Genomic DNA, 26,665 nt, shown 5'->3' with positions numbered 1-26,665 from the left:
AAAACCACAAAGTACCACAAGAATATAACAGGAATATTAAACAAAAGAATATCCTGTGATAAACACTGCAGAAATATGACCGTAAAACCACAAAGTACCACAAGAATATAACAGGAATATTAAACAAAAGAATATCCTGTGATAAACACTGCAGAAATATGACCGTAAAACCACAAAGTACCACAAGAATATAACAGGAATATTAAACAAAAGAATATCCTGTGATAAACACTGCAGAAATATGACCGTAAAACCACAAAGTACCACAAGAATATAACAGGAATATTAAACAAAAGAATATCCTGTGATAAACACTGCAGAAATATGACCGTAAAACCACAAAGTACCACAAGAATATAACAGGAATATTAAACAAAAGAATATCCTGTGATAAACACTGCAGAAATATGACCGTAAAACCACAAAGTACCACAAGAATATAACAGGAATATTAAACAAAAGAATATCCTGTGATAAACACTGCAGAAATATGACCGTAAAACCACAAAGTACCACAAGAATATAACAGGAATATTAAACAAAAGAATATCCTGTGATAAACACTGCAGAAATATGACCGTAAAACCACAAAGTACCACAAGAATATAACAGGAATATTAAACAAAAGAATATCCTGTGATAAACACTGCAGAAATATGACCGTAAAACCACAAAGTACCACAAGAATATAACAGGAATATTAAACAAAAGAATATCCTGTGATAAACACTGCAGAAATATGACCGTAAAACCACAAAGTACCACAAGAATATAACAGGAATATTAAACAAAAGAATATCCTGTGATAAACACTGCAGAAATATGACCGTAAAACCACAAAGTACCACAAGAATATAACAGGAATATTAAACAAAAGAATATCCTGTGATAAACACTGCAGAAATATGACCGTAAAACCACAAAGTACCACAAGAATATAACAGGAACATTAAACAAAAGAATATCCTGTGATAAACACTGCAGAAATATGACCGTAAAACCACAAAGTACCACAAGAATATAACAGGAACATTAAACAAAAGAATATCCTGTGGAAATCTGAGACTTGTCAGGTTTCTCATGTGCATTGACGTCACCATCGATAGTCTGTCTAGTAATTAAAATTGCTGTGGGAAATCGTTCAGAAGCTGTATTTTTATATCTCTTATGTACTTATGTCCGCAGTACCTGCAAATACAACAATAGTTTTTTTCATTTCTACATTAACTGCATGATTTGACAGCGGACTTGAGCGTTATTTTACTGTTACTTCCGTTTGGACGTACTTTTACGATTACGCTGTCAGACATAAACAAAACTGAGAGAAAACCAGTAAAGGCGTTTACATGCAATGCGAAATCGGGATAATGGGCAAAAGACTACCTGTGCCGAGCAGTTTTTGCACAAGACTGTGCATTTAAACCTACTGTTTTGACACATCCGGATGTAGAGCGTTAATGCTGTGTTCACACCAAACACGAATCAAGCGTTTGGCGAGAGTAAATTACATACGAAGTCAATAAAAAGATGCTCATAGACGCGAACTCGCATTAAGACACTCAACGTCGCAATTTTTCAAGTCACTCACGCAAATAAAATGAACTAATGCCGCGAGTAACAAAGCGAGGAACACAATGCTTCACGTTTGGTGTGAACACAGCATAACTACAGCATCTTGAGACTTTATTCGGTTTGCTTCTGTACATACTACATCCTACTACTACAAAATTCGATTCGCTTCTGTACATACTACATTTTTAAATGCAGGCAGTGAAAACCGCAGTGACAGAAATTCTGAGAAAACTAATTAGAAATAGTATTTTATAGTATTTTTATGTTTCTTATCTTAATAGAGAATTTACATTTACACTTGTTTCTGTACATACTACTACATACTACATGCTTTTTTAAATGCAGACTAATAAAATACTATAACATACTATTTCTAATGTTTCTTATCTTAATAGAGAATTTACATTTACTTCTTACATACTACTACATACTACATGCTTTTTTAAATGCAGACTAATAAAATAATATAAAATACTATTTCTAATGTTTCTTATCTTAATAGAGAATTTACATTTACTTCTTACATACTACTACATACTACATGCTTTTTTAAATGCAGACTAATAAAAATACTATAAAATACTAATTATAATGTTTCTTATCTTAATAGATAATTTACATTTACTTCTGTACATACTAATATATACTACATGCTTTTTAAATGCAGGCTAATAAAATACTACAAGATATAAAGTACTATTTCTAATGTTTTTTCCCTTAACAGAGAATTACCAAAGACTTGCCTTTTCTTACTTAACTTACGTTACCTCTTCCTCAGGATGCCTCTTTCTGTCTCAACAGATTTATCTGTCGAACGTCAACAGTCCTCCTGAACCCAGGCTAGAGAAATGTTCAACAAATGGTTAGCGGACTACAAAAGCTGATCTATGAAGCATTTGTATTACGACACGGTGGGGTCCAAAAGTCTGAAACGACCAATAAAAAGACTATTTCTAATCCTTCTAACTTAATAGAGACTGATCAATTGTATCAATATATCAATTTGAGCTAAAAATGCATTAATTACAAAATGTTTCTTGTTTAAAATGTGTGTGCAATATATGTGTTATTCCAGAAATATTTATGTTACTAATAACCACTTGTCCTTTATAATTATGACATTAGATAAATTTTCAAAACAATATATTTTTACAAACTAAAAGCTTAATTTTCATGTCCAGGTTTGGTGCTATTTGGACCCCACTGTAGATGACATTTATTTAAATCTTGTCAAATCTTTTCGACTTACACAAAGAATGCGTCGCTCCTTCAGCATCCTGGGTCAGAACTTTCATGATGACCTGCAAAGAGAAAAGGTCCGTAAGCATTTGTAAATGGATGAACCTTAAACTTACACTTGTGTATATCGTATACATTTGTGCTGAATGACAACATTTGTTTAACAGGACCTCTTCTAGTACATCAACTCAATGTATAAACATTCATAGCAGTGCTCAGAATCCGCACCTCAACAAATGCAAGAAATACTAAATATAGCAAGAAACAAACAAATATTTTCATCTTTCATAGCATTTAAGTCACGTTTCAATATGAATTTTTTTTTGCTTTATCCAGTCTACGTCGATCTATAGGTTATAAAGCATGTGAAAAATTACTCACTTTTCTGCCAGCAGATTTTTGAGTCATCATGAACGCTCCTTCGAACAGCTGCTTTTCATTTCCTTGATTCATGGAATCAAGTGGCGCTAAAAACACACAAAAGGAAAATGTTCATATACTAAATGAATTCCAATAACTGTGACATTAGCTGGGGTTCGACAGGCAGGGTCACGTTTGTCTAACAGTTTATTAAAATCAAAGAAATAAAAATAAAATGACGATGCATCACTGAAAGTGGCCTCACCTGTAGTTGGCCCAGGTAACTCGACCTCAGCCGTGTGTCCCACATGAAATGGACCTGGGACGGGCTCAGACACGTCTGGGTCTGATGGGCCTGCAAACCATGTCACAGATTGAAATCACATGGAAATGAATGCTTGAAATCAAACTTCGATGCTCTCGATCTCATTACGTTATTAAGACTTTAGGCTGGATTACACAGACAGGGTCACGAATGACAAGACTTCTTGGCGTTTCACGTTCATGGTTTCAGATGTTCAACGTTCAACTGTATATTACACTGCCAATATTTCTTTACCTTCCTCGACTCCGTTTATCCACTCATGTGCCATCAATTCCTCCAGACTGATTCTGTCCAGTTTATCATTCTTCAAGCACTTCCTGATGAAGTCACGGCATTCTGAGAGAGAATTTACAGAAAGTGCATCAGTTATGCATCTCATGTTCTCTTCGTGTGGCACACTAATGTTGTTGTGTGTGTTTCTCACCTCTGGATAAACTGGAGTCCAGCTTTGGTGCTTTCCCTATTTTTGTCTCGTGTCCATGAATCATCTCATATGCCAGTTCGCCGAGATGCCAAACAGCTGTAAATTCTGCGTAGCATCTGTCTGTCTCCATGTTTTCAAGGACCGTGGCTCGTCCTGTTAACATAGTTAAGAGATTTTCACGGTTTAGCCCAACAGCGAGATATCGGTGTCTTATTGGATTGGAGAATATCTATTGGACGTGTCATGGCACCCAACCCACAGTAAATTCCAGCATCGTGTTATTGTTGCAACAATAAGCTTTCTGAACGGATGTGCGCACGCTTACCCTTGAATTGGCTGATTTCATGGACGCTGGGGATGCGCTTCACCTCGCCAGAGAGGCTTAATTTCAGCATTTTGGTCTTCTCTTCTATGAAGAAGTTCGTGTCGAAGACCGTCTCGTGAAATACCCCGTGGTCCAGGGAGTGTTTAACTCCCTCAGCCGCCTGTTTGACTAGGCCCCGAGCCTCGGCTTCACACAGTTTACCACCGCTCTTCTTGACGTATTTCTCCAAGGTTGTGGAGAGATTTTCATACACCAGGACCATTTTTTTTGGTCCCTCGAACCAGCGATGCAGCTGTTGCACATGCTGGCTTCTCTCTCGTCGTGAGAGCAGCACATTCCAGGCCACTCTCTTGTCAACTCCACTCCAGAACCCAGGCTAGAGAAATGATGAACAAAAATGGTTAGCTGACAATCTTTCATTTCTATGAAGTATTTGTATTAAGATACAGCGGGGTGCAAAAGTCTAACTAATAAAAATATACTTTACACGTGCTTCGAATTGAAAAGATTTTGTATTTGAATGTGTTACTAATAAACACTCGTCCTTCATAATTATGACAAGCATTGCATTACTATGTATTTTCACAAACGAAAAGCTTCGTTTTCATGTCCAGGTTTTCCTTTTGGACCCCCGTAAATCACATTTCTTTGAATTTTGTGCAGTCTTTTCAACTTACACAAAAAATCTTGTGCTTCGGCTTCCTGGGAAAAACATTGAGCAAGACCTGCGAAGAGAAAAGGTATCAAGCATTTGATTTGTAAATTAATGAAACTTAAACTTGCGCACATTTATCAAATCTCTACCAGTACATCACCAGCTCACACCGCACACATGACATATATAAACATTCATAGCAGCGCGCCGAATCAGCACCTCAACAAACGCAAGAAATCCTTAAATAATATTTTCATATTCATAGCATTTTGATCAAGTCACATTTCAATATTAATCAATGTTTTTTCAACATGCTTTATTCAGTGTGTACACTGCTAGGAAAATTAAACTTACTTCTTGGCCGTCGGATCTCCGAGTAGCCACAAGAAAGCCGTCCTGCAGCTTCTTCCCATGCAAGTCATACATGGACTCAAGTGGCACTGAAAAACACACAAAAGAAAAATAGAAATATACACAATGCTAATTGTCCAAAATGAATCCTATAAATACAATGACAACGTATCATTAAAAGTGGACTCACCTTTAGTCGGGCCGGTTAAATCCACCTCAGGCTGAGGTTCGGCCACGACTGGCTCACCGGGCAGCGGGTCATCCAGACGACGCTGCCCTCCGTTGCTCGCAGGGCCTCTAAACGCCTGCAGCTTCCTTCTGAAGAAGGCACATATGCCTCTCCGCGTCGGTTGCTCTTCTAAACAGAGAGAGAAAAACACTATCACTAAACATCCAAATAAAGGCATGACGATCATTTACAGCCTTAGTTAGTTTACAAAGTTGAATTCAACAAATTGACAAACAAGCTAAATGTTGACAGTTGATTATAATGCATTGGGTCATTATTTATTTACGGGTGGTTGAAACCATTAAAATAAGCTCGACTCAACTGAAAATATATATTTGGAAAAACATCTTGGCCCGGTTTCACAGACAAGGCTCAACTTAAGCGGGGACTAAAGTTAGACCTTAGTAGAATTGGGATATTTTAGGCACTTTTATAAAAAAACATGACTGGTGTGCATCTCGAGACAGAACAATGGCACGGAGATGTTTTAAGATATGTCATGGCAAGTTATTTTCAGGTAAGACAGGTCAAACATGAATTTTAGTCTGGGACTAGTTTTAAACCTGGTCTGTGAAACCGGGCAATTGTTTTAAGGGCATAAACAACACGTGGAAAAACTGACAGAGGCTGACATAATTCACACATGAAGGGATTAAAAGCAAATAAATCCTCTGCGTGTTTGTATTTTTGCTTTACAAACAATAACTAGATAAAAATGGACACGTAATAAGAACGGTAACAAAAAGGCCACGCGCACCTGGGATTATTTGGGATAATATTGTGCATTTCTTAACAAAATAGCGCAACACGACACAGAAGCAGTTTGGCCATCGATGTTTTAAAATTAAATGGATTTACACGTGTTAAAATGTCCATTTTACTTTCAATGTAACCGGTATAAAGTTAGCATATTGCGCTAATGTTAAATGCGCGGCAGTTACACTTAATGTTTTTTAAAAAGCCAAACATTTTCCGAACTCACACGACCCAAACGGTCTTAAATATTATCAAAGCTTTATGAAAGTTAATAATTAGTAACGAACCTGGCAGACTGCGATTCATCGTGTCCTCAGCGTCGAGATTTGCTGTGATGATCGAAGTTAACAAATTAATATTGTCGACTTCAGTCAGCGCTCAAACGATCTCGTCAAGAACGCTGCGATGGTCACAGAACAACTGAAGATCCGAAGCGCGGCTCGTCTTTATATAGCCTCTGCGATGACGTCATAACGAGATGTTATCAGCGCTTCGAACGTGTGCTTAAAGCCGTTTTCTTCATAGACACTGTAAAACGAAGTATTTATGTTTATGGTTTTCAAGTTATGATGTTTTTGGTTCACGTTTGATATTTGATGTGGAATTACTTTACCCGCATGAAGGCTTGTCGTGACAGTTGGTAACCCTGGTAACGTCGCTGCGCATTGAGCTTGTTTTATTTGCAATATATTACTATATAAACATATTTAGTTTTATTTCAGTATTTTTTATTTTGTGCATACTGTTCTCTCAAATACGTTTCCTGTAAATCTGCTTTGCAACAATTCACACTGTCATAACAAATTGAAAATGTCTGTAAACACAGTTTGGATGTATGTTATTATCACCCCCCCCCCCCGGACACAGATGGGGGGGGGGGGAGTGGGCATGGCGCTGGCCAACACACACGTGTCTCCGTCCACACAGAAATCAGCAGCGTGTAACACCAGCTCGTGACGGATCTGAAGGCCGTTCTCGATGTGCCGCCGAACCAACTCTGTCAGCTGCTCGACACTGAAAACACACTGAAAACACAAGCCTTTCAGATGAATCCTGCTCAGACCTGCTCATCTCCGACAGGTAACGTGTCTCCATCCACTCCTGCGTGTTCGTGTAGAGCTCTTGTGTGTTCCGCTGCAGGCTGCACAACGTTCTCACAGCGTGTGACTTCAGCACATCCAGACGCATCTTCACACAACACAACACCTTAGCAACCGCATCGCAACACCCTGACGACCACGCTCAAAAGCACCCTGAACCTTCATGTTTGAGAGAGGCTATGTACTCCTGACGGATTCGTCTCCTCGTGGCTCTCCTCTTCACCTCCTCAGGGTTCTCCTCCGCTGCCAGTTGAGGACTGGGCTCAAGAGATGGAGGAGGAGGAGCTCCTGTAACAACACAAACACGTGTGAATGAAGAGAGGAGAGAGAGAGAGGGAGGGAGGGAGAGAGAGAGAGAGAGAGAGAGAGAGAGAGAGAGAGATTCAATCTGAAACTTCACACCGGCACAACCGAACAGAACCAAATCAGAATAAACCAAATGATCAAAGTCAAAAGTCATATTTAGATCATTGGGAAAAGGAAAGTAAAAACCAAAGTAAACTAGAATGCTATCGGACCCTAAACAGAAAATACAATCTGTCAGATGATCTCTACACTGTTGGAGATGTGAAACAGACTCAGACTCAGTGATCACAGTCTGGCCGTAGAGAGAGGCAGACACAGACAAACATGGCTTCCAAAGGAAGAACGAGTCTGTGCACACTGTGACACTGGTGAGGTGGAGACAGAGACACACTTTCTCCTTCATTGTGATCAATTTAAAGATGTGAGAGAGAAACACTTTCACAAAATGTCAAAGGTCATGCCAGAGTTTGATAGGTGTTCAGAAACAGAGCGAATGCAGATGTTACTGGGGGAGAAGAGACACACATCAGCTGCTGCTTCATTCATCTATCAGTTGCACAAACTACTGCCTTCATCTGCTACAATCAATGCACATCTACACTCTTGACTTTATTACATTCTCATGTTTCTGCCTGAAATATACTTTTGATATTGACCGCTGTCAGCAGGAACATTCCTACACCACACAACACAAACTCACAATCACACACCGCAGCGGATCAACAAACACAAACATGAGGGAGGGAGTGAGTGAGTTTTCACCGCTGACAAACACATCACATCATCATCATGACATCATCAAACACTACAGAAGAAATGTGTTCTTCATAGGATCAGCTGCTTTACTTTCCCATCTTCTGTGTCCTCTCATTCTTGAACGGGTCCTGATGCGTCGGGATCATGAGCGGGGGGTCCTGGTGTGAGAAGAATGTCACCGTCACCATATTTATAAAGCAAGTGACGTCACCGCTAAAAGAAGTTCACTCACTTTTCTAACCTTTTCTTTATGAAATCCATATTATAGATCAATGTACTCCATTTAAACAGAAAAAACAACATAAAAACTCTACCCCGTTGAGTGATTTAAATTTTTGATTTAGGACCCTCCAACATGTTTATGTAAATAAACATAAACAGACATGACTGATATAAATCACATATGCTTTTGCAAATGTGTCATTATTGACATTAGAATATATTCATACATAAAAAGTTTAAAAAAAGATGTTTTTCACAAACCAGAGTTGAGAGGTGAGGAGATCTCTTGTTGATCTCTCGGAGGCGTCTCGAGACCCTCAGCTGGAGATCTCTCCCAGCTCTTTTGCAACAAACACAGAAACCTTTATCAACTTAAAATAACACAAGTAAATGTTGACCTGTGACCTCATCTGACTTTCACTCACGGTTTGTTTTTCCTGCTGATGGGCTGTTAGGACGTCCTGAATCAAAGCGCCGGCCGAAAGCACACGGACACCAAGAACTTATTCACACAAATCAAGAAATAGATGAAAAACTTCATTAAAATATGAAAGTGTTTTTGTTCTCATTCTGCACATCTAGACAATCGTTTTGTGAGCGTGAGATGTGTCTTCAATGTGATCTGGTTACAGATGAGGATTTTTAGAAGCACACAATCATAGTTGACTTCAAAGCTAACAGACTAAAACTCTATCATCTTCATCACAGTAGAGTTTATATGATGATGGCGATGATGACGATGTTACCGTTGGTGATGGTGGTAAGGCAGCTGGTTTTGCCCGTGTGTGTTTTTCCCAGCACACACGCTCTGATGGTAAAGCGAGGGAACACAGGTGAGGGAGAGCAGCTGATGGGAATCTGAATCATGTTCTTCAGACGCTTCACCACATGATCCAGAATATCATCATTCAGACGAGACGCTCCATCTTCTCCCTCTTCACTCCAAACCCATTCACCCGTCATACCCTGACACACACACACACGTCCACAACTAAATCCAATCGAAAGATCTGGATGTCTGATATGACGCTTATCAACTCACCACATACTGCTCATAGTCTCGATCATTGAGCATCTGAAGTTTCTGAAGTTCAATGATCTGTTCTGCTGTGGGTTCTGCGGGAAGCGGCTCCACGCTGGCCACTTCATACAGAGGATTCCCACTGAGAAACATCTCCATCCATTCCTTCATCACCTTCATCAGGATCAAACTGACCACAACAAAACACACACTATCATTTACAATCAAAATATCGCTCTTGCTTTTAACACTACTTCTCAGGGAAGATTTCAGCATTTCTTCATCCTCATGTCGTGTCAAACCTGTGTGAGTGTCTTTCTTCTTCAGAACACAACAGAAGATATTTAGGAGAATGTTGATCATCAAACAACACTGAACTCCATTGACTACCACAGTATGAACACAAAACAACTGAGACATTTCTCAAAATATCTTCTTTCGTGTTCCACTGAAGAAAGACTCGCACTCACATGAGAGAATCTTGATGGTTTGTCACTGGTTTATTGTGTGATGGGTGATGATGATGCTCTAAACACACCTTTTCACAACTCACTACTAGGCATGGGCCGAATACCGGTTTCAAGGTATACCGAGGTTTGAAAGAGTCAAGGTTTCAAAACCCCTAAAATGTTCTGTGATACCGTTTCTAAGGTATGAGCGGTGTTTACACAAAAATACATAATTAAGTCATGTAATGTTGGATGTTTAGGCCTAATATATGGGCTATGACAAAAATAAATTTTTTGAAAGAGTATGATCATTTTAAGGCTTTATTTTTACCTGACATATATGTTCTATGAATGTTGGTTAAAAATAAAATGTATTTGTGTCCAGTTGAAAAGTTGTTTTTATTTAGTGTTGTAATAGCAGTACTGTGAAACCGTGACACTTTCGCTAAAGGTTATCATGCCGTCAAAATCTCATACCGGCCCATGCCTTTCATTTCTTCTTTTCTAACACGCGTGTGAACAATACTTGTCTGTGAGGAGTCGATATTCTCCGACTTTGGTGCTCAGATCCACAATCTGTCCCAGAATCCCTCTACAGATGTGGAAGTGTTTGCGATATCGAGCTTGAGCGCGTTCGGCGGCGAGTCGCTTGTGTAGCTGGCGTTCCACGTGAATCTCATCGCTGCGCTCCAGACGCTCCACTCGCAGCAGAACCTGAAGAACACACGTCACTCACCTCCACTCAAAATGCTCTCTTCATCAGCTACATCACGCGCAAGGTTGACTTTTCAAACTTTGTTAGCAAAAAAGTATGCTTAGATTTTTCTGTAAGTCAAAAAGTGATGCTACTTGGTGATTCCATGACAGTAGACCTTTTTTATAAACCGTTTATAATTAATACTTTTTCTTGCTAAGTTTTATTTTAATAAAATGTAAATGTATTATTTTTTGAAAGATCTTGATATGTATTTAAAATCCATAAGAAACTCTGCAAGATTGTATAGCATGCATGTTTGTGTATATTCGTATATAGGCAATACATGTGTATTTGTATTTATTTGTACTTTCTTTTATCGTTTTATGTAACCCATCTTGCTGTTTGTTTTATTGTATGTTGAATTTGTATTTGTCTTGTTGCATTAATATAAAAACCCCATGGCGAGCGGTTCGTGTGGTTGTTTTCTCACTGCTTCTCTGTCCAGAGCCTCTTGGAAATCCTGAAGGCGTCGCTCCTGGTTCAGTCTCTCCTGGAAGATGCGGTTCTGTCGCAGGATTTCCTTCTGTCCTTTGATCTGCATCAGCTGGACGGCGATTCGCTTCTCCTGTTGCGTCTGACGCATCAATCTCTTCACCATCTGCTGCTCTCGTATCTCCTCCTGAAACAAACAAGTCAGCATCTTCCTTAAGACTTGTATTAAGAACATGATTTGATCAGAATGAACAAATAAGTGTGATTCTGTGGTGACCTGTCGAGTCTGCTGTGCTCGCAGTTGTTCTACGAGAGCTCGACGTCTGCGCATCTCTCTCTGCTCTCGTGCAGTCGAGTCTTCCTCCAGACGCAGACGGATGTTCTCCATGTATTCTCTGTTCCCTGTCATGTGCGCTCATCACATGACCGCTGTAAAGACACACACACACACACACACACACACGCACACACACACACACACACACACACAAACACGCGCACACACACACACACACACACATGTGATGGTGCTGATATGGTCCAGACAGAAACGGGTCTCCTGCGCTTCAGAAACACACACCTGGAGAGTAAAGCTCCGTCTCCGGCATGAGAGATGCTCTTCTGGTTCTTCTCAAACTGAGCGATATCACGCCGGACGAGCTGAAAATCAGAATTCCTTTCACAATGTGCTCACTCAACAACACTTTCAATGATGTCCACTGAAACCACACAAAGAAATTTCACATCCAGCACTCATCATCATCATTCTCTTGATCACGGTTCAGTCACCACAGCGTCATTACAGTAGTTGTAGTGAAACACATGATAATCACTGCATGTGCACTACACTTTTACTATAGTCAACTTTTGAGTGTATGAACAACATTCCTACTAATATTACTGCATGTGTACCGGAGTTAAAGATCAATCTAGCCCTTTTCACACACAGATCCTGAAATATACACGGAAAATCTGTCCAGGAATTTGTCCCGGGATCCTTAGATTTTCTTCATTCGCACTGCCAGTGATTTTCTGGAATCTGTGCGTGCGTTCACACATCCCGTAAAGACATGTGACCTAATATACTGCGATGTAATGTTATGTGCATTTTTTTTGTCGTGAAAATAGAGTTGATCACGGTGAAAGATATTTCCTTGCGGTGTTTTTAGGTGGCTAAATAGCGCAAATTGTTATTATTACTGCCTTCCTTTATTTACTGCCAAATAGGCCTAAATAATCTCTCTTTTTTGGTTATTATTCTGTAGCATATATTGTTGCCTTTTGCAAATGACAAAGGCGTCAATTTTAGAACAAACTTTTTAATTTATCATTTTTATTGGTAAATGCAGAAAAACGAAGAGGCACAAGAACGCAAGGTAGGCTAAAGCCCAGCAAGATTAAGCTAAATTTAAAATGTCATATGAAAACAAATAAAAGCCAATTGTTCAGGCTTGTTCAGTGCAGATTTACAGAACCTTAATGAAAAAATATAACGGAATGCTGCGAAGTTCAAATTAACAAGTATTTTTGCAACATAGCCTAATGCAATACAAAAGGCACGGTAGCCTATAATAAGTTTTCAGTAATACGATGTACAAAAATGTGAGTTTAAACCATGAATTATTCTCTCGTTCTGTAGTTGATATCATAATCAGAAAAGGTTAGTCTTAATCATCCTTAAATCATCAATTTAAAATAAAATAATGCTGAATAATAATTGATTTATATTTGTCAAAACCACACAAAAGGATATATTTAAAGTAAGGTGAACTTCCCCCATTTTAGACCAATGTGAGGTTTAATACCCATGTTCGGTCTAGTGATGTCGCTACCACGGACATGCCAGAACCTACAAATTCTGGTCCCCATGGGAGAGGCTCTCCTAATCCTTTATGTCTATTTATGTCATTAATTTATGTCATCTCTGGTCAGATAGTAGAAAGTTAGTTGGTTGTGAGCATCAACAGCTGCTTCTCCTCCTCGATGGAAGACTTAAAAAGATCAGCAAACAACCACCCAAAACACATAGACAAAGTACAGCTAGTCCTAAGAATAGCCATATTTATGAACAAAATAAAATGTGTTTCGATATCCAACCCTACTTACAACCATGTTTCATTTTCCTAAGGAAAGATGTTATCACTTTGGTTAGTGTTCATGTTACCACACATTGGGAAAACCTATTTCCTACTTTCGGTTATTGGTTATAACTTTTCTGTTGTTGTATAACATAAATAGTACCTTCTTATAAATGTAATTTTAATGGCAAATTAATGGACAGACAAATGCTTTCTTTACAATGACACTGAATTTTGAGGATTGACAGAGCCAAATTCTTAATTTCTCACCACTATTCCCTTGGACAGTTCATTTAGAATCAAGTAGCCAAACACATTAAGTCAATTTCTATAAATCACCTGTTTGAGACGTTTCTCATAGCGACCTAAGCACACGACTCGTCTGTCTTAAATCGCAGCAAGTTGGTTTTAAATAGAGCTGCTGGCAGCACGTCATCGTGTGATGCTCAAACACATTCACACCTCATCTTCTGGTCCTCCAGCAGATTCTACCTTCTTGTCGCTCCAGCAGCCCTCGTTGTCTGCCTGAACTCTCACCCTGGTGGTCGGGAAATGTCAAAGGGAGGCCCGTGCCGCAGCAAGGGGGCGTTACGGGGGGAAAACAATTATCTTTATTGTCATATTTTCACGCAATTCATTTTTTCTTAGTCTTGTCACAACCGTGCGCGTGAAAATCGACCACCGCGCCGACCGCCAAATCGCACGGTGTAGCATCCGCCGTGGACTGCTGTTCGCATCCTTGATCCGTCTCGTATCGCAATCGTTGCCAAACATGTGAGTAGCAACCGCAGCCGAATTGTTCTGCAGTAACCTAAACGTGTTTTGATGCTGCTGGTACAGCGCGAACACGAGCGGGTCCTGTTCTCATTCATCTCTTCAGTTCATGTGATGTGTTTGATGCACTAGCATCCAGCTGCAAACCGTCACTGTTACACTAACGATGATACAAAGGCTGTATCATACATAGCGAGCCATCTCCTTGTACGCCGCGAGTGAGTTTGTGCTCGATGGCTGGTTTGGATTCACTGGTTCGAGTTGTATACTTAGTTTTTCTGTCAAATATTTATGCTGCGTTTACGCTGTTTTGCCAATGAATCGTAGCGTTTATGCGCTGCAAGACATTCAAGTTCCAGAGATGCTTTACATCCACCTGACATATTTGTCACACCGTTGTCCGATACGACATTTGGACGTACGATTCTCGTTTAGCCTATTGCATAAAGCAAAGACCAAAATAAGATTTTTCATTCATTCGTCATACTGTATGACACTTCAGGTGGTTTGCAGATTCAGAAACTGCTGTATGGGGCAGTGAACCAGAGCAAGAGAGACTGTGTGGCCTGATGTTGATGATGCTCGTTTGGAAATGGACATTGATAAAAGAACCATACGTAAAAATCAAAATAAAACATTCACATATCTTAATCTTAGATGTTTGTTTAATTGTTGATGGTTTGCTTTTGAACTGGTAATGTTAGCTGGGCTATGTGAATTACAATCTTTATTTATTATTTGCATATAAATCTAATGCAAATGTTTGTGATTCTAATCATGGCCCACATTTACTGTACATGCCATCATCCACCATCAACCCTTTTATGTTAGAATCATGCATGGTTACTGTGTGCAGTTATGCGAGACTATGTTAAAACATTCAATTTGATTTGACTCACTTTTGTTTCTAACTGTAGCACTGCTCATCCCTGTCATAACTAATGAATATTGAAGAGTAATAAATGTTTACATGCTATATCTTAAAATAATCTTATGCTTGTTTTATGTTTTTGACACTAATAGATTGAATTCAGAAATTATAGTAGAATACACGTAAAGAGGAACTTTTGACATTGAGATGACTGTCAAAAACAGTCCCAATCTAACTGAACTGTCGTTTTCACACATTCATTAGTAAAGATTTTGACATGTTTCTCTATAAACACGTCGGATTAAAACTGCAGTGATTTAGTGTTTTATGCAATGATATGTTATGATTTTAGTGTTATTTATGCAAGATATTTTGTTTTTATTTCATTTTAACAGTTGAGCTCAACCTATATATGTGTTTAAAGGTTTGCTTTCAGTGTTTATTGTGACGAGGCTTTGACCTAAATGTGAGAGTACCGTTCAATAATTTTATTTTGAGTGTATAGTTACTCCCATTTTGACAAGGACCTGCTAGAAATAAACCACAGAATTGTCTAAATGTGTCAAAAGACATTTAAAGTGACAGTATTCAAGATCATTTTATAATCCATGACACCTGTTGAAATTTTTGTCCCTGAGATTTAATATAGTAATGATACCTTACGGTACATTGAATGTTGCAAACTATTCATAAACAGAGGTAAATGTATACAATAGAATATCCATATAGAGAAGTCAAAGTCAAGAAGTCAAATATATTAAGCAACTGTGTTATGCACATATAGGCACGAGTTATGGATTTCCACTTGAGAATAAGATTATCAGTATAAAGTAATTATGTTTTATTTATCCACTGGGAGTCTGAGGACACAGAGCAACTTCATTCCCGTGTTTTAATCACAGCACCACAGTAATGAACATTTTTTAAAAAGGAGGACATTATACACAGAGGATTTGACATCCTTTCTTTTCTCTGCTTGATAGGAGAAATTAAACATTTGTCCACTGGGACTGGATGTTCTTACCAGCACAACCCACTTCCGCCATGACACCCAGCAGAGGATTCTGGGATTGACGCAAACATCACTCCCACTGATGGCCAGGTGGGCATGTGCATTCATAATGTCATTCTTTACATTTTATGCATTATACTATTTATTTTACATTAAACAATTATAAAGCTTAACTAACTAAAGTGTTAATAAATCTGTATAGATATCGCCATTACATGCAATTACCACCATCAGCAAAGTAATTTATGAGGCAGGAGTTTTGCTTTCTCAAACTGTTTGTAGTAAAAAGGTTATCTCAAAAGAACATTAACTATATTTCATGTTTTTGCCCTAAGTTTATCTGTTCTTTTTTTGTCCCTGTTTAAGGTTTCAGCTGGCCTGCTGAAGCTATGGGGAGCTGCTGGAGCTGTCTATACAGAGACGCTATCCAAGACAACCATCCCAACAAATTCAAGGTGCATTTCACAAGACACAAAAAGTACTACAGTGCTACCATGGTAGAGAGATATTCATACCATGGTACTTTAATGTATACCATGCTACTTTGATGCATACATACTGTACGTTGACAAAGCAGAGGTCAACCTTTTGTGTCCGTGCCATTTGGTCTGTGCCTGACAGGTAACTAATGTGGACGATGAGGGAAATGAATTGGGCTCAGGAACGATGGAGCTCACGCAGACGGAGCTCATTCTGCACACACGCAAACGGGACGCCATACGGTGGCCATACCTCTGCCTGCGACGCTACGGCTACGATTCCAACCTCTTCTCTTTCGAGAGCGGTCGCCGTTGTCAGACAGGACAAGGTGAGATTGTTCTTACTCCAGAACATCCCAAGTGCCTAGAACACCCTAAAAATGACAACGCTCTAGCAACTGTCTGTCTGTCTAACTTAACTTTTCTATATTTTTTGTATGTGTTCTGGTAGGGATCTTTGCATTCAAGTGCTCCCGTGCAGAGGAGATCTTTAACCTTCTGCAGGAGTTGATGCAGTGTAACAGCATTAATGTGGTGGAGGAGCCCATGATCATGACCCGGCCTGGGCACGCACCCGAGATGGACATGCCTCGAACTCCACAGACACCTAATAGTGAGTCACAGGCATATACTTTTTATATAGTAGTGTTTGAATATGAAGAATATTTTGAGAATTAGAGTTAGCTAGCAAATGGTAAATACTGGTATACAAGTTCAGTTTAAGGTGAGCTATATTGCTTTATATTCAGTGGAAAAACTGCTTGCCAGTACCATTTCACACACACTCGGTCACCTGCATTTACATATTTTCACAATCCATGTATTAAACAGCTACCTTTCTAACTTTATTTTGTGCTGTAAAGCATTACTTTGTGAAAATGCACAGTTGACAGATTTGATGGTCATTTTTTCAACATTAAAGTTTAAGTCAAAATGTATTTGAACGCATATGGAAAAGTGTATGAAGTGTAAAATGTTCACCATCACCATTGTTTTACCATAACCACCTTGAAGTCATAAAAATGTGTGCAAAATAATAAAGCTGTTAAAGAACCCCCCCCAAAAAAAATCTGTCAATATTTATTCAACCTCATGTTGTCCAAAACCTGCATGACTTTCTTTCCTTTGTCAAACACAAAAGAAGATATTTTGAGAAATGTCTCAGTGGTTTTGTGTACATACCATAGAATTCAATGGGGGCCAGTGCTGTTTTGTTACCGACGTTCTTCAAAATATCTTCTTTTGTGTTCTGCAAAAAGAAAGACATGTCTTTTAAGACTAAAAACTAACTAAATACTTGTATCTCATCTTGCATTCACAGTACACATGACACATATTCTAAAAACGTATGTGAAAAGCGTCTTAATATCATCTGCTTATGTCTGCTTTGATGTGTGTGTGTAGCCCCTGGATTCCCGATACAGGGTTTTCCTAATGGATACCCAGGATACCCAATCAGCGCAGACTCATCTCAGCCCTCTCTCTCCAATGACCACAGACACAGCCTCATGGGACTGGATGACCAAGTAAACACACACACAAACACACCTGCTTGTGCAAACATTCACACACATACAGTGGCTCTAAAAGTATGTGGATGCTTAAAACAAATGGCAAATAAAATACCAGTTGGCATTTGTAAACATATTATGCTAGACCTTACTGAGATTCTCAAGATCATTTTTAGTTTATAGATGTATGAAGTCAGCTACCCTCAAGTTTGAGTGCTAGTAACCACATAGTGTATGTATTTGATCACATTTTTATAATTTGCATGTGAATTTTTTATGTATTATAACTTTGTGCATATTTATCAATTACAGACTGTATAGCTTCTGTTTTGTAAATTATGAAACCATGTTGCACCTTTATCCATGTGTTAAAATGTTCATAACACACTGTAAGTGTTCTGCTCATCATAAATACCAGCTAACTAATGAACTGTTATCATCTCTTTCCAGACCCATACATATGTGAATACCGTAGGCATGGAAACTGACCTCTCTAGCCGTCACTGTGTCCACTCCTTGCCTGAAGTGCGGCCCACCACCTACCCCGAAACCTCAACCACCACCACTATCCGTGGGGGCGGAGTCCCAGGCCAGCCCGGCTTGCATTGCTGCCCCCTGGACGACCCTCACAAAGACCCTCAGGTCTTCCTCCAGCCCGGAGCCCAGGAGGTGAAGTTCATGTTGGGTCCGACCCCAGCACAGCGCCACTTAATGGAGAGAGACAGGGAGCGTCACATGGCACACCCTCTTCGGGCGCCAGACGTCAGCTCCGAAACAGAAGGAGAGGAGACTCCGTCCGTACACATGTGCAACACGCACTCTTATCACCATTGCCACCATCTAATGCACCGACACCCCAGTATGGAGCCCTGCCCGGAAAGCCAGCTAACATACGAGAACATCAACGGACTTCGAGGGGTACGCAGACAGAGGCTGAGCCCGAGCACCGTGTCGCAGTCCCAGTCTCTGGGGTCCAGTAGCAGCAGCAGCACCACGGGCGATTCCCGCACGCACATGCATCCGCACTCTCTCCCGCTTACGCACACGCACGCTTCCTCGCTGCCCCCGCAGGGATACGGCTGCGAACGGGGAATGGGTGTCGGGGGTCACCGACGCACAGCGTTACTTAACTACGAGAACCTGCCGTCGCTCCCGCCGGTCTGGGAATACCGTGCGCTTCAGCGAGAGGAAGAGGAGGATCAGGATGAAGATGAAGATGAGGACGAGTACGAGGAGGAAGAGGAGGAGGAATACGATGAGTATGAGTATTCCGAAGGGCCTGTGACACCAAACGGATATCATCAGGAAAGCGGAGGCGGCGGCGGGATTCACCGTGACGCTCTGCAGAACTACGTCAACACTGAACAGGTGTGTATTAGAGATTTTCAAGGTCTTCAAAAATTCAAAGAAATTTTATAGGGAATATACATTTTTATAGTTATGCGCAGCTTTAAGTTATATATCGCTCTTTGAGGTGGCAACTTTCATACATTTATTTAATTAAAAAATCCTTATCCAGTTTAAAAAAATGAATGTAAGTGTGTGAGGTTCAACCTTGTAACCAGCGATACTTTACTGTTTGTTTACTGATATTTAGAAATCATTTTTAATCAATTTTATATAAAAAATATTACATATATAAAAAATGACTTTTTTGTCTAAATTCTTTACAACGTTCACTTGAAAAAGTACTGGAAGGGTTCTGGGGTACAATACAGAGCCATTTTTGTTGTGTTTTCAGTTTTATTGTAGATTTAATAATATTTTTAATTAGTTTTTTTTCTGTTCATGTTAGTGAGAATTTTAGCTATTTTGTTATGTGCTTTTGTTATTTTTATATTGATTTATTTTTTCTACAGGATTCATTTTAGTTCAAGTGCAGTAGTCGTGCGTCTTGTGCACGCGGAAGGTACGGTGTAGCCTACGCAGATATGCGTAACCTACGCCGTAGCCTCATGCACACCTCTCCAAAAATGTAACAGCGCGTCAATATGACGCGGAACGCAAGCGCTGTGATTGCTCTGCTTGAACCCCCTCCCTTTAGGTAAAAAAAACCTCTGCGATAGCGTCGGGTTTACTCACACACCTTTCCAAATGAATTGTCTAAATAAATTACTAAAGGGGTCATATGACATGGCTAAAACTAATATTTTCGTTTGTTTTAGATGTAATGCAATGTGTATACACAATTTAAGGTTCAAAAACGCTGTATTTTCCACATAATGTGCATGTTTGTATCTCCTCTTTGCCGCCTCTCTGAAACGCGCAGATTTTTTACAAAGCTCATCGCTCTGAAAAGCGAAGTGTGCTATGATTGGCCAGTTAAGCAGTGCGTTGTGATTGGTCGAATACGGCAACGTGTGACGGAAATGTGACGCCTCTAACCATATTTGGAACATCAGGTTCCAAAGCAATTGTACTGACAGGTACGCCCACCTTACTTGCATATATTTGGGGGGGTCTTTGTCAAATCATATCACGAACTGATGTAGATTTGTGGGGGTGTGGTTACACGAGGGGTTTCAGGCAGGTCTGTGTGAGCATTCGCTTTTAGATAGAATGCATCTTTTGTTCCGACACTTACATTTTTGCAATTTTATGTTTCTAAAACATGCATGGGCAACTTATAACACACCAAAGACACAGAAAAACACGTATTCGCGCAATATGACCCCTTTAAAAACTCAAGCTGCTAAAGTGACTGTTTACTTGCCCTTATCACTGCAAAATGACAGCATACAGAAGGAACCGCTTCTTCTTCAGCTCTTGTCTTGGTTACACAAACAAGCAACACGCCTGTGGACACTGACACCTAGTGGCCATTGCCCGTCGATGCTACGGCGTAGCTAAAAAGCATTTAGTTTCTGATTTTTTATTAGTTTATAACCATTTAGGCCGATGTTTTATTTGATTTAAATTAACAGAAAATTATGACGTTTGTAGTGATGTTATCACATGGTAACACTAAAATACTTTGATGGATACCATGATGCAATTTTTGTAGTATTTCGAATAAAAATGTCCAAAATACACAGTTAGAAAAAATGGTTGAAAATTAGAAGTTACCTTTAAAATATCCTAATATATACCATTACGGTACAGAAATGTATACATTTGGTAACAGTATGTACTTTCAAGGTACTAATATGCATCTTTAAGGACAAAGGTGTGCTTTTTTAAAGGGTACAGCCCCAATGACAGCTTGGGTAATTTTTTTGACCATTTGTCTGACAGTGTACAATGGTAGCATGTTTTGCATTTTGTTGGTATCCATAAAAGGTCAGCTATGTACAGATTGTATTAATACTGAGATTTACCTGTAAACTTCTCTTTCATACAGCTACAGCCTCCTACCCGTCTTCGTCATGCTTTCCCACCCCACCCTCACCCACATGAGAGGGCCAACCGCGTTTTCAACTTCGACTTCAGACGTCAGCGAGGGGGACGTGGCAGTGGCACCTGCGAGCAGTACGGTCATCACCCGCCTCCTCCGCCCTCCCGCCAGCTCAACTACATACAGGTGGACCTGGAGGGAGAACCCTCCGGCTGCTCGGGACACGGGGGAGGGGGCCCGATACCGCAGAGACCGCCCCCTCTCAAACGCGGCATGTCTGCTGCAGCTGCTGCGGCTCCGCCCCCCCGTCGTGGAGAATGCTACGCTGTGATCGACCTGAAGAAAACAGCAGCCATGTCCAACCTCCAGAAGGCACTGCCTCGGGATGACGGAACCTCACGGAAAACCCGCCACAACAGCACCGACTTGCCTCTGTGAGAGGGAAAGGGACGGAGAGGGAGAGTTACAGGTATGACACGGGAAAAAATGAGGGGAAAGAGAGTTCTGGTGGTATTTTCCTCTATAGCGGAGTCTCTATTTTCTCATTGTCTACACTTTATTCTCGCACTCATACCAATTGCTGCTTAATGAAATAGTAACTGAAATTGAGCCAAGCATTAGATTTTTTTTCACATTGTGCGTGGGAGGGTATGGAGATGATTCTTATCACCGTGGTTTTAGGTTGCTGTCTGGGCCAAAGAATTGGGTACTGGAAAACCACCCTTCATTCAGGAAACAAGTTTACAGTAGTGGTTCTATATTTTTTAAGTCAAAGTGTCCTTTATTTGAGAATTTTTAAATATAACTTTATAGATTCTTTTTAAGGATTAGTTGACCTGACAGTTCTATCCACTCATCATTATGTTGTTTAATAATTGTTTTCTCTTTCTGTGGGGGACAAAAGTAATATTTTTAACAGAATATCAAAAGTGCACACAAATAAACTAAAACATACCGTAACAGCTGTCAAGCCCCATAAAAACTAAATTTCCATAAAAATATTTTATAATTTGTGTCTTTTTTTGAGGCTTGACAGACACTGGTGCCCATCTACTTATATGTAATTTGAGTGTCATGAGGGTAACATATGACAGTATTTATTAATGTATATTTTGACATTTGAGTAAAACAGCTCTAAAATCACTAAATGTTTCATTACCTCATGTAAAATAATTACATGATAACACAAAGGTTTCCTCTAATGAAAAACGCTGGAAAATCAAACTTTTCATCATGATCAAAAACTCTAACAGTCTCTCATGTTATCATGTGTTACTGCAACAAAATAAAGAAAGGCATTTGTTCAGTATTTGAATGCCACATGAAACGGACCTCCCATCCTCAGGAACTGATCCAATTAAAGGGATACTCCAACCAAAAATAAAAATTCTGTCATGAATTACTCACCCTCAAGTTGTTTCACACATTTATACATTTATTTTTTTCGGTTAAACACAAAGAACAATATTTGAAAGAATGTTAACAACTGAGATTTTTGGAGCACAATTGACTACCATAGTATAAAAAATACATAGTATCATTTTTTGTTCTCTTGGACACAAAAGAAGATCATTTAAAGAATTTAGGAAAACAAACAGTTCTGGGGCACCTTTGACTTACATTTAATTTTTTTCTACTATGGTAGTCAGTCAATGGTGCCCCAGAAATCTCAGTTGCTAACATTTTTCCAAAATATCCTTCTTTGTGTTCAACAAAACAAAGAAATTTATACAGGTTTGGAACAACTTGAGGTTGAGTAATTCATGAATTTTCATTTTTGGGTGGACTATACCTTTAATTCAGTTTGCACTTATTTTTCTCAAATTGTAACTGAGCCTCCCCATTTCACATGTAGTCACTGAGCCATGGTTTAAAATAAAGTTTAAAGTCATTATTCAGAATTTGGTTAGAGAAATCTATAAATAAAACGCATGGAAATGGAGGATGAGTAGATCTTATCAAGCTTTGGCTCCATTTTTAGTCATATTTATTTTATTTTGTTGTTATTTTGCCATTAGGACATGATCAGGTATTACTGATTTTCACAACTCATAAAATTTGCTCCTTTCTTGAGGGAAAGCAATTTTTTATACCAATTTAAGGCAGATATCTACATTGAACAGTAAGTGAATAGATATTTTAAATGACTAAATTTAGAGAAAAAAAGACTCTTAAAAAACTTCATGTAAAAATAAAATAAAAAAGAGGTCAAAGTACATTAACATTAACTGCCATTTACCTCCCCAAAATGAGAATTCTCTCCAAAAGTGTATTTATGTACTTCTATGTTTTGTAATGCTAACTAAAGCACCATAATCAAATGTAAGAATGTGAATTATTTTTTATATCTTAAATATATCATGCCATGATTCACAAGGCAACACATATTTATTTAATTTAAAATTATTTATATATCTCACTGTCTGTCAGTATGTGTTTATTTATTTATTGTTTGGTATATGAATTCAATGTAACCTGTTGTTAGATTAGTTGTTTTAAAGATGCCAAAGGTGGTATGGATATACCTTGGTATTATTATACTCATTTTTGAAAGTGAAGTTTTGTTTATAATAATACTTTTATTTGAACATATTGTGCCAAAAAAATATATGCTTATATCACTGAACTATGTGCCATTGGTAAATATTGAATTTTAGGGCTAACAATCAGCAACATGTACATGCAGCTGTTCTCCACAATGACATCATGATCATTTCAGGGCTTGATAATATTTTGTCTACAAGTACATAAAAGTTAATATATTCCCAGTAAAATCTCAAATTAGTTAAGATAGGCATAAATGTTACCACGGTTTTCATTGGTATATTTTGAATACAGTAGATAAACAGGTAGGGGTTTAAATGTAACATTTGCCTTCATAATGGCTGAAAATTTCTCATCAACAAGGGATGTAACGATTCAAGATACTGATCTCACGATACGATTTACCAAGTTTGCAGTAAACACAGCGACTCCTGCTGTTCAAAACATGTATTGCGATTCATTTAACGTCTCAACTGACTTGAATCGTCACATATTGTAATCGATTTTCAACCGGCTCACGATGAATCGTTACATCCCTAATACTGATGTAGCTATACATTTTCAAAAATGGTACTATAGGGACCTCCAAAAACTGGGATTTAATCGTAGTTGCTGGGCGTTGTGATACGCACAGTAGGCCTAAGTCAAACTCTTACTGGCAGCCATATTGTTCTGAGTGCAGGGCTTTGTGGGCCTTATGTACAGTATTGTACACATATTAGCAGTAAATTTAGCTTAGTCCTAACTAATAACCTAAAAATATCTAATGTTAGATGTGTTGTTTTTAGTATTTGAATTGCCTCAGAGACGATGTGCTGAATGATTTATGTATTGCATATTGACTTAAGTATTACGGGAGAAGCCATAAATGAAAGATAATATTTTAAGGATTAGGTACAGTTACCTTAAAATATTACGAGTAACGATTGCAATTAATTTTTTTATCATCAAAATGTTCAATGCAAAACAGACTAATTAAAAATGTTAAAACTTAAAGATCACACGCTACATCTTGTAGTCGATTATCATTATGACAGTGTAAATTCGAAGAGCCTTGCAGTTCAATACAATATTGCTGCCAAATAGTAAATCCAAATCGAATCAACATACTACACTCACAATCACATACACTTATTGTACTTTAAGAATGCGATGATTAACTATTTGGACACTTTTAGACACTTTTCAGAGATCAATCTAGTTTTTAACATCTATATTTTGGTATTGTGCTATGATAAAACATTTTGCAATAACAGCTAATGGATTCATATCAAAACTTGTTTGTGTCCTTCGATAAGGTGTTCTGTGATACGAGTCACAGTTGTGTGTGCATTCAGAAAGGACTGGATCAGCGGTGGGTTTATTGTCTTTCTCAGGCCATTGTTATTTGTGTATTTCAAGAAGGCTCGAGAGGGAAAAAAATCTAGTCGTTTTGTTTGTACGTGTGGGATCATATAGAACTCGATTGTGCCATAAGTGATTTTCGTCCACTTTTAAAATAATGTGTAGCTCTAGTGGAATTTTACAGGTACAGTAGCTAACTAGATTCCTGTATTGACTTTGATCGTGGGGTCGCTTTGGAGTGTAAATGCTTTTGTTTTATTTGTTTGTTTGTTTACTTGTTTTGTTATGTTTTTTATATCTTCCATACACATCATCATCAGGGTAAATGTGATAAGCCCTTTGATGCATTTGAGTTACAAACCCAGGTTTACTGCAATGAAATTGTAATGGGGTGAGCAATCGCATACAGTACTGTAAATCCCTGTGTTAAAAAAAATCAGCAAAGAGTTTAAATGCACTTATGACATTTGTTGGTTAATTTTTTTCTTATTTTCATTAAAGCAACCTCATTTATGGAATGCCACCTCTCATCTAAATCATAGCCTACGTTTTATCTAAATCTGAGATGGTATTCCAGCTGAAAAGGGTTTTGCAGTAACCTAACTGAAAATTGAACAACCTGTCGTATTGGCGGTAGAATCACATTGTCGTAATAAAGCTTAGATGAAGCTTAATGACTGCGATGTACTGTAAATTAATGTGAATGTGTCTCAAATGTGTCGGAGTTCAAGAGAGCCGCCCATGCATGGACTCTATACCGGAGACTGCAAGCTCCTCGCACTCTCTGACTCTCAAACTGTTTTTTTTTCTCTGTATGAATGTACCACACAGAGATGGACTTGTAAAATGCTCAGATGATGAGGTAATTTACACTCAATGTTTCTATCCTCCCTGATGAAAAGATGTGTCAATGTTATTGTTTCGTCTCAAGAATTCCGATTTCAATTAGATTTTTCCGATTACGTTTCTTTATATACAGTATTTACATTTTCTTGTATGTAATTCTGTGTATGTACATAACATATATGGGTATGCGGTCAGCTTCTCCTGTGTTCGTTTGTGTTGGCGCAACAGACTTTTGCCATTCGTAGAAACGCCTCGACGGTCACTCATTCCATTATGGACATTGCAGTCTCTATAAACGGATCAGAGATCTCCTATAGTCTGTTGATGTTGCGATCGCAACCCTTCTCCATTCTTACAATGCAAAGCAGGCATGCCCCATGTTGAATGTTAATTTCAGTCATATAAACTTTTGAAGAGAAAGGCTTGTATAATAAAAATGAATGTGATTAAATGTAATGTCAACATTAAAACTGCAAATGTAAAGAAGTGTTTGCTCTGATACATGTCTGAATGACAGAGAACAAAGACAGATGTGTACTGTAACTTTTTGTGAGCTTACTTGCTGCTTTGTCCACTAGATGGACAGCAAAATC

The 26,665-nt window shown here is 38.7% G+C and overlaps 3 protein-coding genes across 11 annotated transcripts in view; 1 reads left to right on the top strand and 2 right to left on the bottom strand.

Annotated features, from left to right (window-relative positions):
- LOC130556388 (serine/threonine-protein kinase pim-3-like) overlaps positions 1-6,955 on the bottom strand; it is a 13,799-nt gene extending 6,844 nt beyond the window's left edge. For 2 of the 5 annotated variants that reach the window (XR_008963218.1, XR_008963219.1), the window contains exons 1-11: positions 6,524-6,656; positions 5,442-5,609; positions 5,255-5,340; positions 4,923-4,970; positions 4,246-4,621; positions 3,921-4,073; positions 3,731-3,832; positions 3,437-3,526; positions 3,193-3,278; positions 2,822-2,873; positions 2,326-2,412 (exon numbers count right to left, since the gene is read on the bottom strand). Coding sequence is in view for 1 of the 5 variants with exons in the window: in XM_057337329.1 (XP_057193312.1) it covers positions 2,390-2,412; positions 2,822-2,873; positions 3,193-3,278; positions 3,437-3,526; positions 3,731-3,832; positions 3,921-4,073; positions 4,246-4,621; positions 4,923-4,970; positions 5,255-5,340; positions 5,442-5,609; positions 6,524-6,542 (1,203 nt within the window). In the remaining 4 variants the exon portion in view is untranslated. Of the gene's footprint in view, positions 1-1,885; positions 2,413-2,821; positions 2,874-3,192; positions 3,279-3,436; positions 3,527-3,730; positions 3,833-3,920; positions 4,074-4,245; positions 4,622-4,922; positions 4,971-5,254; positions 5,341-5,441; positions 5,610-6,523; positions 6,765-6,849 lie in introns of those variants that run through there. The other 3 variants (XR_008963217.1, XR_008963220.1, XM_057337329.1) reach the window with 2 other exon arrangements.
- Position 6,956: 1 nt separating this feature from the next.
- On the bottom strand, positions 6,957-18,593 carry LOC130556389 (sperm flagellar protein 2-like). 4 transcript variants are annotated; one of them, XM_057337330.1, is made up of 12 exons: positions 18,494-18,593; positions 17,676-17,742; positions 11,860-11,939; positions 11,557-11,708; positions 11,278-11,466; positions 10,617-10,804; positions 9,663-9,831; positions 9,367-9,586; positions 9,046-9,122; positions 8,882-8,960; positions 8,489-8,556; positions 6,957-7,624 (listed from the first exon to the last, which is right to left on the bottom strand). In XM_057337330.1, exons 4-11 carry the CDS (start codon positions 11,686-11,688, stop codon positions 8,510-8,512), a joined length of 1,101 nt encoding a protein of 366 aa, XP_057193313.1. In that variant the 5' UTR covers positions 11,689-11,708; positions 11,860-11,939; positions 17,676-17,742; positions 18,494-18,593; the 3' UTR covers positions 6,957-7,624; positions 8,489-8,509. The 4 variants fall into 4 exon arrangements, with proteins under 4 accessions (XP_057193313.1, XP_057193315.1, XP_057193314.1 ...); XM_057337332.1 differs by lacking the exon at positions 17,676-17,742 and having other exon boundaries at positions 18,494-18,586; XM_057337331.1 differs by lacking the exons at positions 17,676-17,742; positions 18,494-18,593 and having other exon boundaries at positions 11,860-12,547.
- frs3 (fibroblast growth factor receptor substrate 3) lies at positions 13,867-26,583 on the top strand. 2 transcript variants are annotated; one of them, XM_057337327.1, is made up of 9 exons: positions 13,867-14,131; positions 15,986-16,104; positions 16,381-16,469; positions 16,636-16,822; positions 16,945-17,106; positions 17,898-18,019; positions 18,455-19,372; positions 21,345-21,807; positions 22,020-26,583. In XM_057337327.1, the coding sequence occupies exons 3-8, from the start codon at positions 16,404-16,406 to the stop codon at positions 21,774-21,776; spliced, it is 1,887 nt and encodes a 628-aa protein (XP_057193310.1). In that variant the 5' UTR covers positions 13,867-14,131; positions 15,986-16,104; positions 16,381-16,403; the 3' UTR covers positions 21,777-21,807; positions 22,020-26,583. The 2 variants fall into 2 exon arrangements, with proteins under 2 accessions (XP_057193310.1, XP_057193309.1); XM_057337326.1 differs by having other exon boundaries at positions 21,345-26,583.
- The last annotated feature ends 82 nt before the right edge of the window (positions 26,584-26,665 follow it).

This window comes from Triplophysa rosa, linkage group LG7 (assembly GCF_024868665.1).
Source record: "Triplophysa rosa linkage group LG7, Trosa_1v2, whole genome shotgun sequence".
NCBI lineage: Eukaryota > Metazoa > Chordata > Actinopteri > Cypriniformes > Nemacheilidae > Triplophysa > Triplophysa rosa.
This window is presented reverse-complemented; position numbering and strand designations above follow the sequence as displayed.

Coding starts and splice junctions, on each gene's coding strand:
- LOC130556389 (XM_057337330.1), bottom strand. CDS start 11,688: ATGACAGGGAACAGAGAATACATGGAGAACATCCGTCTGCGTCTGGAG. Junction 10,805..11,277: donor AGGCTCTGGACAGAGAAGCA/GTGAGAAAACAA, acceptor TGTGTTCTTCAG/GTTCTGCTGCGAGTGGAGCG. Junction 9,123..9,366: donor CCTTACCACCATCACCAACG/GTAACATCGTCA, acceptor TGTGTGAATAAG/TTCTTGGTGTCCGTGTGCTT.
- frs3 (XM_057337327.1), top strand. CDS start 16,404: ATGGGGAGCTGCTGGAGCTGTCTATACAGAGACGCTATCCAAGACAAC. Junction 16,470..16,635: donor ACCATCCCAACAAATTCAAG/GTGCATTTCACA, acceptor TGTGCCTGACAG/GTAACTAATGTGGACGATGA. Junction 19,373..21,344: donor ACTACGTCAACACTGAACAG/GTGTGTATTAGA, acceptor TCTTTCATACAG/CTACAGCCTCCTACCCGTCT.